Here is a 16,039-nt window from a genome sequence, read left to right as displayed (position 1 = left end):
ACCTAGGCACATCATAGCCAAACTGCTGAAATACAAAGATGAAAGAGACAGAGAAAGACATTACATACAAGAGAACAATGATACAAGTGACAACTGATGTCTCTTCAGAAACAATGGAAGCCAGACAATAAATGCCTTTCAAGTGATGGAAAAAAACAACCCAGGATTCTATCTTCAGTGAAACTATCCTTCAAAGATGAAAGTAAAATAAAAGTCATTTTCAGTGAACAAAAATAGATGATTAGTCACCAGCAGGCCTCCACAATTCTCAAGAAAATTCAAGCTGAAGAGAAATGACGTGTCATTCAGACTCACAAGGAATGAAGAACATCAGAAATGGTAGATATTTAGCAAATATAAAAGACTATAGGGATTTCCCTGGTGGCACAGGGGTTAAGAATCTGCCTGCCAATGCAGGGGACATGGGTTCGAGCCCTGGTCTGGGAAGATCCCACATGCTGTGGAGCAACTAAACCTGTATGCCACAACTACTGAGCCCACGTGCCACAACTACTGAAGCCCGTGTGCCTAGAGCCCATGTCCTGCAACAAGAGAGGCCACCACAATGAGAAGCCCACACACAGCAATGAAGAGTAGCCCACTCACCGCAACTAAAGAAAGCTCACGTGCAGCAATGAAGACTCATGCAGCCATAAATAAATAAATTTATATTAAAAAAAGACGATATACAGGCATACCTTGTTTTACTGCACTTTGCTTTATTGTGCTTTGCAGGTGTTGTTTTTTACAAATTGAAGGTTTGTGGCAACTCTGTGTCAAGTCTATTTAGTGCCACAGCATTTGTTCACTTCATGTCTGTGCCACATTTTGGTAATTCTTGCCGTATTTCAAACTGTTTCATTTTTATTCTATTTGTTACAGTGACCTGTAATCAGTGAGTTTTCTTTTTTCTTGCCACGCCGTGTGGCTTGTGGGATCTTAGTTCCCCAACCAGGGATCGAAACCAAACCCTTGGCAGTGAAAGCCCAGAGTCCTAACCACTGGACCGCCAGGGCATTCCCTCAGTGATCTTTGATGTTATTAAGTATTGCAAAAAGATTATGACTTGCTGAATGCTGAGATGATGGTTAGTACTCTTTATCAAATAAAGGATTTTTAAATTAAGGTACGTACATTTTTTATTGCACATTTAATAGACTACAGTATAATGTAAACATAACTTCTATATGGACTGGGAACCAAAAAATTTGTGTGACTCACTTTGTGATATTCACTTCATTGTGGTGGTTTGGAACCAAACCCACAATATCTCCAGTGTATGCCTGTATACATTCTCTTTTCTCTTAACTTTAAAAAAGACACATGCCTGTTTCAAACAAAAATTATAACATTATACTGTTGGATTTATCAGGTATAGCTATTTTATATGAAAAACAAGAAAAAAAGAAAAGAGTAAATGGAACCATACTGTTCCAAGTTTCTATATTTTGTATGAGGTTGTATAATATAAATTCTAAGTTGACTGTGATAAATTAAAGATGTATACTGTAATCCCCTAGAACAACCATTAAAAACAATATAGGGCTTCCCTAGTGGCGCAGTGGTTGAGAGTCCACCTGCTGATGCAGGGGACATGGGTTCGTGCCCTGGTCCAGGAGGATCCCACATGCCGCAGAGTGGCTGGGCCCGTGAGCCATGGCCATTGAGCCTGCGCGTCCGGAGCCTGTGCTCCGCAACGGGAGAGGCCACAACGGTGGGAGGCCCGTGTACCGCAAAAATACAAATAAAAAAACAATGTAATTTGAAAGCCAATAGAAAAATCACAACAAAATATTTAAAATATTCAACTAACCCAAAAAAGGCAAGAAAAGAGGAACAGAGGGAGGAAAAAATCCAAATGGTAAACTGAATCCAAACATATCAGTAGTTATATTAAATATAAACCAACTAAACACACCAAGTAAAAGGCAGAGATTGTTAGGCCGGTTAAAAAAGCACGACCCAACTACATGTTATCTTAAAGAGGTGAACTTTAAATACAAATTCTTAAAGAGATGAACTTTAAATACAAATTAAGTTAGGGCTTCCCTGGTGGCACAGTGGTTAAGAATCCACCTGCCAGTGCAGGGGACACAGGTTCAAGCCTTGGTCCAGGAAGATCCCACATGCCATGGAGCAACTAAGCCCGTGCACCACAACTACTGAGCCTGCACTCTAGAGCCTGCGAGCCACAACTACTGAGCCCGCAAGCCACAACTACTGAAGCCCGCACACCTAGAGCCCATGCTGTGCAACGAGAAGCCACCACAGTAAGAAGCCCCAACAAAGAGTAGCCCCCACTTGCCACAACTAGAGAAAGCCCGTGCGCAGCAATGAAGACCCAATGCAGCCAAAAATAAATAAATAAAATTTAAAAAACACAAGTTAAAAGTAAACAAATGAAAAAAGATATTTCATGCAAATACTAAGCAAACAGTTTTTCTATTTGGCTCCAATTTGAATAAACACTGTTTTACATGTACCTTTCCAATTACATTTGTTACACACCAGTTATTTATCAACCTGGATCCATTTGGGGTGATTCTTTTTTTTTAATGTTTGGGTTTCATTTGACCCTTGACATTTCTTTTTCTTTTAAATCACTCACATGACTGCTTTCTCCCCTCCCCCACCCAGTGTGATTAATGAAATGTCTTATCAAGGGAAGCCTTTCAGGATTTGCTGGTCTCTCTTATCTGTACTCAAAGGATTTCAGCATTTGATCTAGCTATTAAAGCAGGTAATGATTCTTAATCCCCTTTGATTTTTCATTCTTATTTGTTTACTTTGCTCCTTTTATGTACATTATTTCCTTTTTGGTTTTGTCTATTTCTGCAACTCTGAGGTGGGGCTAGCCCACTGGAGGCTGATGAGCCCTTCAAAGCCGCCCCCCTCACAGGCTAGAGGCACCACCTTCTCCTCCCTTGTTTTTTCTTCCCACTCCTGGTTGTCCTCATCAGTTTTTCTCTTCCACTTAGAGAAGTCTTTGAGTTTAGCTCTTTCTACAGCAGGCACCTTCTAAACAGAATTTCAAAATCAGACAAGCTTAAGTTTGGAAGAGTTTTCCTACATTCTTTAAACAACACTGAAGCTCTAATGCTCCCTCAAACTTAGACAATTCATAGCTGGGGCAGGGCTGGAAAGAACATGACTATAATAACAAAGAAACCTCATACTAAGCATGACTACAAAGAATGGTTTTGTGGCATGTGACAAACCTGCTCAAGTGAAAGGAACACCACCAATTCCCTTCTAGCCGTCCTGGCTTCATAAAGAACTGCCTATCCCAACAAACTCCACTTGTGTATGGTACCGCTTTTCACAAACCGTGACCTTAGGAAAGAAACCTAATAAACTAACAGTCCCATGGGAGACAGAACCCCACCGCTTTCACCACTTTAGACCATGTTTTAAAAGATGCTTTTAAATGTAAGGAGGCCTTACCTAACTGGACCACTGAACAAAAATTATTTTAGACGGTAACATGCAGGAGGCAATACTAAGAACTGCTTGGGTTGCTGTTTACTTCTGAAAACTTGAGCCACGATCAGGTGCTTTGAGATCTTCCTTTTCAACGTGGGTCGTGTCTTAAAATACGCAGACTAGGTCACCAAGGGATTCAGTGGTTAGCTAAACACCCATGGAAACGATTCATTCCAACTTGCAGTTTTAAGTAAAGATTTGAGGGCCTGCTATGCCTCCTATCAAGAGTAAATTATCACACATCCTGTTTATACAGCCTGGCTTGTCCACAGTTCTTCAAAGAGCTGGTGACACCCCCCTAACTCACACTCCACCCTACCCCCAACTTCCTGCTCATTGGGGTGCTATATTCCTACTCATTTTTAAGAGATGCCTCCCTCAACAAAATACTCTGCATTACAGTACTTTTTAAAGAAAATACTTTATTACGTCATGAAAAAAATGCATCAATCAACTAGATTCATACTCGTTTGAAAAAAAATTGAAAATTTATTAATTAGACAGTATGTGGGCATCCTGTTCCACATGGGAATGAGAAGATGCTATAGGTTCTCTAAGTATTGCACAGTCTGAAAAAGACACCAACAAAAAAAAGGGGAGGGAAAAAAAAAAATCACATAATCTTGGGAACCACCTCACATTATGAATAATCTACCAAGAAACATTTAAAAAAGAAAACCCTTTGTTTCTACAGTAGCTTTGAGTTTATAGTTCTTGGAATGACTGTATTCCACTGACAACATCTCAGTAACAGGAAGCTTCATTTTAGCAATCCCATGTGCAAATATTAATAAAAAAATATATAAAATAATGCAATTCACCTCTTGCCATCATCCCAGCAATCATAACATTTCTGAGAACTGTTTTGCTTGAAAAAAGGGGTTAAGCCATAAGTTTTGCCTGAAGCTCCATTTCTGCAGCCCGTTTGAGTGCAACATCTACCAGAAGCTGAAATCCACTAAAATCTTGGTTGAGGTCCGGTGGAGTAGGGGGAGGAGTGTTGAAAAGACCACTCTGTGTGTGTGCACTTGGTCCAGATTTACACGTGTCCTCTGGGTACATGAGGGAGGTGTCTGTGAAGCTGCTGGCTGCCATCTGCTGTATATCTGCGTTTTGTCCCACACCAACTGACTGGCAGAGAGAGAAAGGCACATCTTTCAAGGCAGTCACAGTGGTATGACAGATAACCGAGGGACGAGCCAAAATGGATCCTGGGGATGACGGCTTAGGAGACAGTGGCCTCCCTAGGGCTGGGTTGGGTCCAGCTGTACAGGAGTGAAAAGGGCTCTCCTCTAGAGCCGGCATGAAGTTTTTGATGCCTGTTGCTGACTCCACAGAGCTGGCTTCAGATATCTTGGCCCCTCGGCGGGAAATTGTGAACTGATTTGGATCTTTGCCATCCTTTCTCAGCATGTCGGGGAGGAGCCTGCGCCGGGCGTTGATAAACCAGTTACAGACCTGAAATCATACGGGGATGTTTTAGACGCTTTAACACTCCGCCAACACGCCCGAGAGCCTTCTTGGGGGCGCCTTACTGCTCTCTCTCTTTGCATTAAAGGAGGCATGAAAAGGCTTATCGGGACCTTCAAAGTTATTTAGAGGTATTTGAGCCCAGCCAAGAAAAGAGAGGTGTTTCCTGTCATAAACCTCCTCTTTTTCTACTACAAATCCCCTTTTTGGTCTGTCATCATCCTTAAACCTTTTCAGAAGGAAGGAAAAGAAAGGTATACATTCTCAAACGCCTGAAAATGATTTTAGAGAGGGAATTTTACCTTTTAACTCTCCCCATATTAACCTGTTATCTACCGCCCCAGCATTTAAGTTAATCAACTACAGGAAAACCTTTCCTGGATGAAAAGAGCCACTCCTCCCAGTTACTGATTTTTCCCAGTTCAAATGACTATGTCAACAGACAGAACATGAATTACCTCACTGAAGTCTGAACTTGTTTAAATATCAAACCAGTTTCCTGGGCAATAGAGTAAGATTTAACCTCCTTCTTATGTTTGTTGCATAAAGGAAGGCTCTTTTAGGCATTAAAGGAAATGCTATTTGACAGATGACTGTCAAGTGTTTCTGTTTCTCTACATAGCCAGTTATTAGCTGTTAGCACTATAAAAAGTTTACAAGAAAAAGATATGCCCCCCCCCCCTTTTTTTGAGTGGGGAGGCACTTAATGACTTGCTATACAGGAATGCTATAAAGCGACTTTGGGGAAAAAACCCACCACACCCCCCGGGCATACAGCTGGTGTTCCTTTCCCTTACCTGTAGTGTAGAGAGGTGTGTTTGTTGGGACAGTAATGCTTTTTCTTGCTCTGAGGGGTAGGCATTGTATCGGTGTTCATACAGCCAATCGCGGAGAATCTGAACGGATTCCTTGGGCAGGTTGCCCCTCCGCCTTCTCTTGCCTGAGCCAGCAGAAGAGGAGAGGTCCAGGGGGCTGTCCATGCTGTCATCATCCTCGGTCTCACTGCCAGACGCGGCAACAACACCTACGAGAGGACAGAGGCCAGCCGTCAGCCACTGTTATCAGCAAAGCTCACCTCTTTTGACCACTCAGCACAACTGTGTTTTCTCAACTCTTGAGAGCCAAACAAGCGAAGAACGGGTGTTTTCCGTCCTGAAACACCAGAGCTCGTGCGAAATCTCAAGAGTAATTCGACTAGCAGCATATTCTAGATTCCCAGCCCCCCGGCAGATTCCCTTTCGTACCCATTTTCCTATAGGATTCAACATCTCACATTCCTTTTCAATGGTGCTCAGAAGTGTCTAATCCAGCAAGTGAGACACAGCTGCACCTAAAGCGAATAGCTTGCCACGTGTGAAACAGGAAAGGTGTCATAAGCAGACGGGATGTGTCTGACAACCTTCTCCGTGAGGTCATTGCTAACTAGGAAAAACAATCCAACTAATGTACCTTTGAAACGCTGTTCTTCCTCCCTCTTCCGCTGAAGGTTTTGAAATAAAAAGGAAGATTTTTTTCCACTGATACAAGCCAAGAAAATTACACTTGTAACCCAGTTAGTAGTCTAAAGATAAAATGCATGGCAGAATTTTCTGCCAATTCCTCTTCTTTTCCTTTTCATTGCTACCCCCATTTATTCAAAACTAGACACCTACTTTTAATGGACAGTACTAGTCACTTTTTACTAAATGCAAACAACCACTGAAGTTTTAAATTTCACTGCATAAAACTATTCTATTTTTAGTACTTAATGTAAGAGGTCAAAAGATGCCTAGTAGTGAATAAACTTTAAAACTTCCGTAAATTTCAACTGCCAGTTTAATCCGAACCCAGGATACTACATATCAATAAGCAGAGATCAGCTTTAAATCGTTACATGACAAAGAAAACTGAATATGCAACCCCCAGAGGAAACTCTTTTGTTTACAAGCGCTTTAATCCTACCAGAAATTTTTAAAAAGTCACACCCATAGAGAATATTTAAATCACACATAGACTGGGTTCTACAAAAATTCAGACTTGGCCCTTCTGACATTTAAAGATAATTTTGAACTTTAACCCTTCCCCGTTTCAAAACTACAAAAGGCTACTCTGACTACAGACGTATATTCTCATTTTTGAAGACAATTAAGAATTTTAAAAACATAAATAAATTACAAACTATAGTATGCTTGACAAACCAGTATTTCTATATAAAGGAAATTAAGGTAGCATGACATTTAAAGGTAGGCACTCTTAACTTTGTTGACGCAAGCTCAAGTGGTTTACCTTGTTAGGAAATAAAAACAGAATATTCCTCAGAGTGATAAACCATTCAGTGTATCTTAAAGGAACTTTTCCCAAACCCCATCCTTTCAAAGCATTTTAACACAGTGAAACTCAAAAAGCTACTCATTCAAGATTTGCTGATGAGCTAGCTCATCAGTTAATTGAGTCTAACTCTTCTTGGTGACACATTTTCAGTTTTGGACTGCAGGGGGCAGAAGGTGCTGGAGGGAGTGTCCGCAGAAAAGGCAGAACCTTCCAAAGACAAAGTAAAGCAAGTTCTAACAAAAGAGTAGGATGATCTTGCAAATTCACTTTGGCTCAAGGCTTAATTAACAAACAGCCATCAGTAAAAGGCCCAGCAACCCTAAATTTTAACAGCAGCTGCATATCTGATGTTTTTCAACCCAGATTTCATTAAACTGCTTAAAAAGAAAGAAAAAAAAGGAGGCACATTTAAAACTGAAAGTGCTTTCACTGTTGAGAAGATGAGAAACTTTTAAAACCGGTGTTGAAACTTGGGTGAAGAACTATTAACAAAAAAACCTTAAGAAATTATAAATGTTCCTGTTTTACATTTGCTCTGATAAAGAAATCTTAACTTTTAAAAACGTGTCAAGTAACTGAATGACTAAAGCAAATGTGAATAAAGCAATTTGTTTAAACTCTTCAAAAAGTCTGAAAAGTCAGAACTTCTCTAGGCTATTAACCCCACCTCCCCTTTTTAACGTTTTAGAAACAGTGTGAAAGTCTGCTCACTGAACAGTGAATTCCCAACTGTAAATTGACAATCACAAATAGTTTGAAACAAACAAAAAACCCCTAAAGCCTGTCCTTTGATCTGCTCACTTAGTTTGACAAGAAGCCTGATCTTTCAAAACAGGCTAGTGACACAAAAGCAGGTTTCAGTTAAGCAACACCAAACTGCAGCGACTTTACTCTGTTCTCAGTTCATTTAAATAAAAAAGCGGCCAGGCCTCCGGACCTCTTAACAAATATTTCCAATATGTGCACAAAAGCGGACGGAACAGGAAGTTAAGACTTCAATTCCTCGGCTGTGCCAGCTGATATTTCACTACAGCAAACCACGTTTGCTGCTGTCAGGACTGTTTTCATTAAAACTCTCCCTCCGGATTGTGGCTCAACTTGGAAAAACAAAAAGACTTTTCCAAGTTACTCATTTCCTATTGTAACAGAGCTTTGGAACACTTTCCCGGTTACGACTTGTTTCCAAACGTTTTACTCTGCTCACACTTTAAAAAATGTGGTGGTCGGGGGCGGGGGGGCGGTGCGGGGGGATCACAAGCCTCTTTTACTCCATCCACATACAAGGAAATTTGTTTAGAAAGCCACAAGATGCTCTATGAATCCCACAGCGCTAAAAAGCATTTTTTTTTTCCTGAGTAGTAACAGGGGGAGGGGCAGAGCCCGGGGGGGGGGGCAGAGAGACAATGGTTGTGAAGTTGGACTCTTAAAAAAAAAATCTGGACTAGAAAAAGATCTGGGAATAACAATAACCGAAGGCAACGCTTAAGGGTACAAATAGGAAAAAGCAAACCTAACCTAACAGGTTTCCTGATCAGAACATCTCAGGAGAAGCGACGGGAAACGTACTTAACCCCCCCAGGCACCAAATCCAAGGAGCGCTAGGATGAACCCAGCCGCAGAAGTCTGAAGCAAGAATCCCACATCGTCAGAAACCGGGAGCAAAGAGACTTAGGGGGTTTTCCTCAACGAATCTGCTTGCTTGTTTGAAAATCTTTTAGGGAGATCTTTTGGGCATTCTCAGTTTTCTAAGACGAGACACTATTGTCACAAAGCAGTCTTACCAAATCCCCGGCTCCGCGATTGAGTTTTTAAGTGCTTTTGTTTTCAACAAAACTTGAAAAGATTTTCACTGACTTTTATAAAACGGACAGTCCAACTCGGCGAGCCAGATCTCTTCCGGAGCCCTAGCGGAGGCCACTGGGCGCGGGGCCCCCAGGTGGCTGGAGGCCGGGGCGAGGGCGGGCAGGACCAAGAGGGACTCGCCGAGGGAGGAGCCCGGCCCGGCCGGCCCGGGAGCTTTTGTTCCGCCAACTCCTCGGCCCCCGCTGAAGTCGCCCCTCCGACCGCACGAGTGAGAGCAAACCCAGGCCTTGGAGTTTCAGATTACAAGAAACTGAAAACGGGGCCGTGAATCTCAACCTCCTCAGGGGCCTGCCCACCCGCAAAGGATTTGCCAGGAAAACCTAAAAAGGGAAAGAAACCCGGGCAACCTCGGCAGTCTCCGCTCCCCCGCAAGGGCTCCGAACCAGTCGCGAAGTTTCCCCTCCAACACGTCACCTTTCATTGTTTCCATGAGTCGGCGCGGTAGCAGTACCTCGCGCCCCGGGGCAGCGCGCCCCGAAGATTCCCCAGGGACCGGCGGGTTCCTGCCCCGTCCCCTGGCTGGGCTGGGGGGAGGGCGCCGAGAGAGGGGTGCCGGGAAGGACGGGGGGGGCACCGGCACAATAGCGGGGAGGGGGGAACCCCAGAGCCTTACGGGTGGTCGGGGAGGATCATCACAGCCTTCCCCGCCAGAGCCCGAACAATGGGGGGAACCCGCCCCGGCGCAAGCCCAGCTCTGCTCTGCTCGCGGATCACAAGACGCACCCGTCAAAAACAACCCAACTTGTCCCAGTCAGTTCACCAGGAGGGAGAGAACGCCTCCCAGGGACGATCTGGACCTGTCAGCCTTCCACGAGTTGACCTGGTCTCCCTGGGCGCCCCCGGGCGCTCCCCGCGCGCCTTTTCTCGCCGAGCCCAGTTAAACATCCAAACCTGAGCCCCCGCTCTCGCCCTTCAGGGTCCCCGGGGAGAGGACGCGCGGGGAGTTAGTTCCACTACAACTACCAAGGCCCCGGGGTGGACGTTTAGTTTGACTCCCGCCCGCAAAGCGGGACGTGGGGAGCTCCGCGTGTTTCAAAGGCACCAGCCCAGGATCAAACGAACAGAAATCCAAGGTGAAAATGTGGCCGAGGGAACCCTCTCGGCTTCGAGGCTGCCCCACTCTAACGGGAGTCTGTTCTAACCGTATTCGCTCGACGAGTCTGAAAGAATGTGGAGCTGGAGAAACTCTGGCCGCAGCTGGGCATGCGCAGTAGCCACCCCTCCCCCCACCCCGCCCGCGCTGGCTTCCCCGAGCGATTAACTACTGTTTTGAGCCACTCGACATAAATCACAACAGAAAAGCCAACTCCGGTCCACGACGGAACATTCGGGGGTACCTCCCTGCTAGGGACTGAAAAGTTAACTTCAAAAGGTAGTTAAAATTCTTTGACCTTTTGTGGTGGTGTCTTTTTTTTCCCTTTTTCTTTCTGTGTATTTTGTTTTTAAACCAGACTGACGGCAAGTTTTAGCTATAAAGCTTCCAGAACGCTTCGTGGAAACAATGACAGACTCACTCTTTGCATGTCACACTTGAACTCATTCTGACTGCACGCCGCTTGCCCGCAGTCCTAACTCTTCCTCTTGCCCCAGATACATCGTGGGAAAACTTGTAGAGGCTGGGAATTCTGAAAAGTCTAGCTTTCCAAAGGGACCGACACCCGGGGGCGACCTGGGGTCCAGAGTCGCCTTCCTCTGATGGTGTAAACGCCCCATCCCTGGAGAAGACGTGCCCGGCCCAGCCGGGAGTGAGCGGGGACCCTGGAGCCCAACTTTGAGACAAAGGCGCCGCGGCTCCGCCGGCCGGGCCGCCCAGGGTCCCAACGGGGAAAAGCGGGGCAGGGGTGCCCCCGACCCGGACCCCACTCCCCCGCCCGCGAGAAAGAGCAAGAAGCCACGCGGCGAGCGTGGGGTGTCTGCGGAGACAATGAAACTTGGAGGCGCACAAACAAGGCGGCGAGCGTGTTTCTTGACAACGTGCCAGCAGCGTGGAGAGGCCCGTCTCCCCACAACAGCCCCTCGGTGTTGTGTCTAAGAAGGAAACAACAACTGCCATTTCAGACGCAGCCTCAACAAAGAGAACGGCCGCCGCTCGGGCCTGCGAGCCCCGGGGCGGAAAAGTCCACCAAGTCACTCTCGCCCCAAACCCAACGCCGCCCCTCGAGCACGTTTCCCTGGGACTCGCGTCCACGGCGCGCGCAGCCCGCGAGCCTTACCTTTCTTGCTTTTCATTCTGGAGCTCCCCTTCCAGCGCGAGGCGACGCTGGGGTCTCCAGGGGCTAGGAGCGAGGGCGAAGGGGCCGAGTGATTGTCCTCCTTCCCGGCCGACTCTCCCGTAACTTGTAGGACGCGCTCCAGCCGTTATTGCTAAACAAGGCGCTCGGATCCCAGGCTCCCGCTCCTTGGGTGGAATTCAAGTGACACTTGGGCTTCCTCCTGCCGGAATCTTCTGGCAGCCGGCCGGGGGCTCCCCCTCGCCCAACTCGCTCCCCTCCCCACTCCGCTCCTTTGTTCCCCGCTCCTGCTCGGCGCACCTCGGCGCTGTCAGAGTGAGCGAGGCGAGGAGGGAAGGTACAGGAGGTCCTGCCTCCGCCCCCAGCCGCCCGCCCCGTCCCCCGCCCGCCCCGCCGCTCCTCCGCCCCTCCCCCGCACCTTCCAGCCGCGGAGGACGGCACCGAGCGCCGCGGCCGCGCCGCCTCACCCCGCGTCCCCGGGCCGCTGTCACCCGTTCCTCGTGGGGGCGGCCGAGCCCAGAAACGCGATCGCTGCTCCCCACTGCGCGCACGCCGCCTGCATCCCCGGCTCGGCGGCGGCGACACCAGCCGAGCGCCCCGAGTTTCTACTTTAGGCCTTTCTTCCCGGGCCTGGCGAGGGTGCGTTTGGTTAGGAAATTGCAACAGATGGAAAAGAGGCCGTCTCCTCCTCCCCCTCCTCCACCCCAGGGAAGAAGAGGCTCCCCTTTCGTTTTTGACAGCTGCCCCAACTCCACAGTCCCTGCTCTGGCAGCAGGAGAAGACAGCGGCTGCTGGTTCAAGGGGCGGAGCTCCGTAGGAAAAGTATTCGGGACAAGAACCAACTTCTTCCAGAATGCGCGGCTGCCATTGACACGCGGGCGCGGCGCGGCGCACCCTTCTCCTCCGGGGGCTCTTCCTCCACAGCAACAGTGGGGGGCGGGGGGGGGGAGGATGAGGCACAGACACCCCGGGTGAAAGTCTGTTCCCCCCGGCTAAAGCTGCGAGTTTCGGACTGGATTGCAAGGCAGTTTCGAAATCTAACATGTTGCGGACAGACACTTGTCATGCTCACATGCTCTTTAAAAGTCTCTGCCTGGGGACGGCCCGGACGCGCGCCCGCCCCGCCTAGACTCGGCCTGACATCCGCACCCCCGGACCCGGGCAGCTGTGCCGCCTTTATGGGAAGGGGGCTACCACCCCCGGGGGCGCTCATCTGTTTCGGTAAACAGAGTCTACTTTTAGGACTTATATCCTGCTAGGGGACCCTTTTCTCCCCACCCCCCCACCCCCGGTACTTCAAACAGAAACTAACCATTAAGTAAATACATGTTCCTGTTGCTTTAATTTGGTTGAGAGGAGGACTCCAGTAGGAGTTCCTAGATGAAATTACCCTTTAAAAAGACTTCTCTCCTCTCCTTTTCGCGTTTGTCTCCTTCGTCGTTTTGAAGTAAATGAACTGTCACATGCCACACTAAGACCTTCCCCATCACTTAAAAAAAAAAAACAAACCCAAACGTAAATAATTTAGCCTGATAGAGACGTCAGCTCCCGAGTCAGCCTCCAGTTTCTGCTCTGTGCTGTTTTTGTTTTGTAATCTCTGTGAAGAACCCGGCAGAAGCTCCGTGGAAATAAGGTTCAACCCAAGGAGGAATAAGGCAGCCAAACGATGACTAACTAGATTTTGGAGCCTCTGTTTTAGGATTACACTGAAAATTAAAGCCAGCCGCCCACATACTCACCCTCCCCCCAAAAAGACACCCCCGCCCCGAGAGTGAATAAGGCCAGAGTTTACAAAGCTTGGGTGGTTTTTTCCAATTACAGGGCTTAAAATGGATAAACAAGGAAAACAGCGTCAGTCTAAGAAGGGAACGACCTTACGATTATTTTTTTCCTGTGGTGTGCCGACTGCTCGGCACCTAAGAGAACACACATCTAAAACGACCAAGGGGGGAACATGGTCCTGGGGGAAACCACCAGCCTGGAGGGGCTCCCCTGTAACTTGCCGGAGCGCAGTTCCTTCCCGGCCTGGCGGCAGATGAATCAGCGGCTGCGCCCGCGCGCAGGACAGATGTGGGGCGGGGAGGGGCCCGTTAGAGGGCCGCTCAGCTCCCGCGTTTGAAGGGTTGTTTGTTGCTGGGATTGGTGGCTCACATCCGTTGGGGACCGGGAGAAGGGGGAGGAGGGACGCAGGAGGAGGAGCCGGACCGCCGGCGCTGCGCCTCAGCGGTCGGGGTGGCAGGAGCCTCGTCTGGAGCCGGTTACTGGGGAGACGCTTTGTTTGCTAACTTCGAAAGCCGCTTCGGCTGCCTCGGCCTCTTTCGAAGCCGGTCCACGAAACCCGCCTTCGGGTCGGCTTAACCCTCCCCCTGGGCCGTTTGCACCAGCGCGAGACAAAACTGTTTCCTTCTTCCGCGTGGTTCTCCGCGGCCACGCGGTGGCTCTCATTATGTACACAAAAGTATCTTTTCCTTCGTCTAAGTGAACTTGGCTGATTATTGCGATTCTCAAGCAGCCGAGATGGAAACCGAGGGTTGCGGGGAGTTTATAGCTAGAAAACAAACTTTACCGGGGAAGGGGCGCCGAGAATTAAAAGCCTCTTTTCAAATGGCCAGGAGGAGAAAGTCGAACTTTCAACTCTCTCGCTGGAGGTCCGGCTTGGTCCGGGCAATGCTCACCTTTGGCTCGAGCGAATCACACCGAAGCAGCTATTAAAGCTGGCGAGATGCTCCCGAGAGGAACACGGGCCCCCTGCCCCGGGTCGAGGTCCTCCCTCCCACATCCTCAAGGCCCGTCCCAAACTTGTTGCAAGCTTTGGATTGTTGGTGCATTCTGGGAAGAAAGTGCCTGGAGTCTGCGTAACACAGGCCAGGAAAACAACCCGAAAGAGTGGGCTTGAAAAACCAGCGGTTGCTTAGGATATTTTTGTTTATTTGCTTTTCTCAAGGTGGAAAAACAAGTTTCAGTTCTGGCTCTGTGAGTCCCGAAATATCCCAGGTAGGGCCTCTCGCTGAAACTGATCCAGTGTCCTTTAAGATTCTTCCCGGTGCTTTGGGGGAAGAAATGTGGATTCACATTTACTATGTATTATTTGCCGAATTCATGTGGATGTTAATTATATTGGAAAATTGCATGAATGAAAAGTGAGAAAGTGTTTGGTACTCGATCATCGTTTTATACCATTATTTTTTCCCTCCAGGCACACAGTTCCATTTGGTGTCTTATCTTCCCAGGCTGCCTCAAGGCCAAGAAAAGACACAGAGTTAAGTTACTTTTCACAGCTGCAAACCCTTCAAAAGCAAAAACTCAAAAAGAAACTTGGAAAGGCACATAAGCCAGAAAAGTGTATCAATACTTGCAGTTATTATTTTGATATGTGGTCCATCAAGTGATTGAAGACTATTTATTTCCTTCATCTCAGTGACCGCTGATAAAGCCTGATTCCACGTGGCACTTGTCTTATGCCGAGGAATGATGACTCACAGTCACTGGATCCCTTTTGCTTCTCCTCTCTGGGGAACAGATATTTTTATAAAATATGCAGACTGCGGGGCTCCAAGCACTGCACAAGGGTTCTATAATCATCTCTTGACATCTCAGGTCAGAGGGTCCTAGGCTGCTTAAGGAGAAGCCAACCATTGTCTTTTCAAGGGCCTGGGGCTGGGCTACAACCATCTTGTGGTGATTTTATCTGTCCCATCAGCAAGACTCTCCTCCCCTTAGTTACATGAATAATGTAACTTGTGCTACTACTTTTGTTTGTAATCACTTTTCTCCTGGCCTGCATTTCCCTTCCCAGCCCTTTTTTCCCTCTGCAGCACAGGCCTCATTTTTCTTTCCCTAGAGGGGATTTGAACTCAACAGGACAAAGCAGAAAGATAATGGTTGAGCACAGCCTCTAACCTCTCTATTCTCAACATCATGATCTGTACTGTGTTTTACAGTTTACGAAATAATTTAAATGACCTCATTTAATACTCAAACGAGTTAGCTAGGTTATTATTTTTTTCCTAAAGTGAAGATAACACATCCAAATATAACAAAGCTAAAAGGTATAAAACCAAGTACTGGACGTAAATTACCTGACTGAAAATCAAGTGTTCTCGCATCATCTGTGGAGGGTCTGGTGGATGTGGAAGGCAGTATAGGGCAGAGACTGACCACAGATTACAACACCAGGGCCACCTGAGCACATGGAGGTTGCTCTAAAACCTGTCTCTTCTCTGAAATCTACCTGGAGTTTTACCAGAGCCTGTCTTCCAACCTGCCTGCTTTTTGTGCTTTTCTTCTTTCCTCATTTTTTAATTACAAAAAAAGGGGCGGGGTGGGGTGGAGGGAAGACTGTTCTCAAAAATCCGAGCAAGAAAGAAGTATACATAGTGAAATAGGAAAGACCTCTTAATTGACCCCTTCGCTCTCCATATGCGCATATGTATATTACACTCAAATGTAAGGGGGTTTTCATTGTTATTTGTTGTTTTCAAGTCCCCTCTGCCTGGGATGGCCCCATAGCATTTGCTGCCTATCGGGCTTTTTCTCACCAGTCAGAATTCGGCCTAAATATCTTCTCAGAAGAGTCTTCTGTGACCACTTGACCTAAATTTAGTTACCTTCGCTGCCACCATCTAGCTCAGGGGTTCTCAACCGCAGTCCTGTTTGGGGCTGGATAATTCTCGGTTGTAGGG

At 47.3% G+C, this 16,039-nt stretch overlaps 1 protein-coding gene across 5 annotated transcripts; it reads right to left on the bottom strand.

The window, feature by feature from the left end:
• Positions 1-3,949: 3,949 nt before the first annotated feature.
• TGIF1 (TGFB induced factor homeobox 1) lies at positions 3,950-12,594 on the bottom strand. 5 transcript variants are annotated; one of them, XM_030836677.3, is made up of 4 exons: positions 11,776-12,594; positions 11,340-11,524; positions 5,751-5,977; positions 3,950-4,941 (listed from the first exon to the last, which is right to left on the bottom strand). In XM_030836677.3, exons 2-4 carry the CDS (start codon positions 11,353-11,355, stop codon positions 4,366-4,368), a joined length of 819 nt encoding a protein of 272 aa, XP_030692537.1. In that variant the 5' UTR covers positions 11,356-11,524; positions 11,776-12,594; the 3' UTR covers positions 3,950-4,365. The 5 variants fall into 5 exon arrangements, with proteins under 5 accessions (XP_030692537.1, XP_069903067.1, XP_060166348.1 ...); XM_070046966.1 differs by having other exon boundaries at positions 11,825-12,594; XM_060310365.2 differs by lacking the exons at positions 11,340-11,524; positions 11,776-12,594 and adding an exon at positions 9,850-10,008.
• Between the last annotated feature and the right edge of the window lie 3,445 nt (positions 12,595-16,039).

The sequence above is a fragment of the Globicephala melas genome, chromosome 13 (assembly GCF_963455315.2).
Source record: "Globicephala melas chromosome 13, mGloMel1.2, whole genome shotgun sequence".
Lineage (NCBI taxonomy): Eukaryota > Metazoa > Chordata > Mammalia > Artiodactyla > Delphinidae > Globicephala > Globicephala melas.
The sequence above is the reverse complement of the archived record's forward strand: the minus strand, read 5'-3'. Positions and strand labels throughout refer to the sequence as shown.

Coding starts and splice junctions, on each gene's coding strand:
- TGIF1 (XM_030836677.3), bottom strand. Junction 4,942..5,750: donor CACACCTCTCTACACTACAG/GTAAGGGAAAGG, acceptor GTATGATTTCAG/GTCTGTAACTGGTTTATCAA.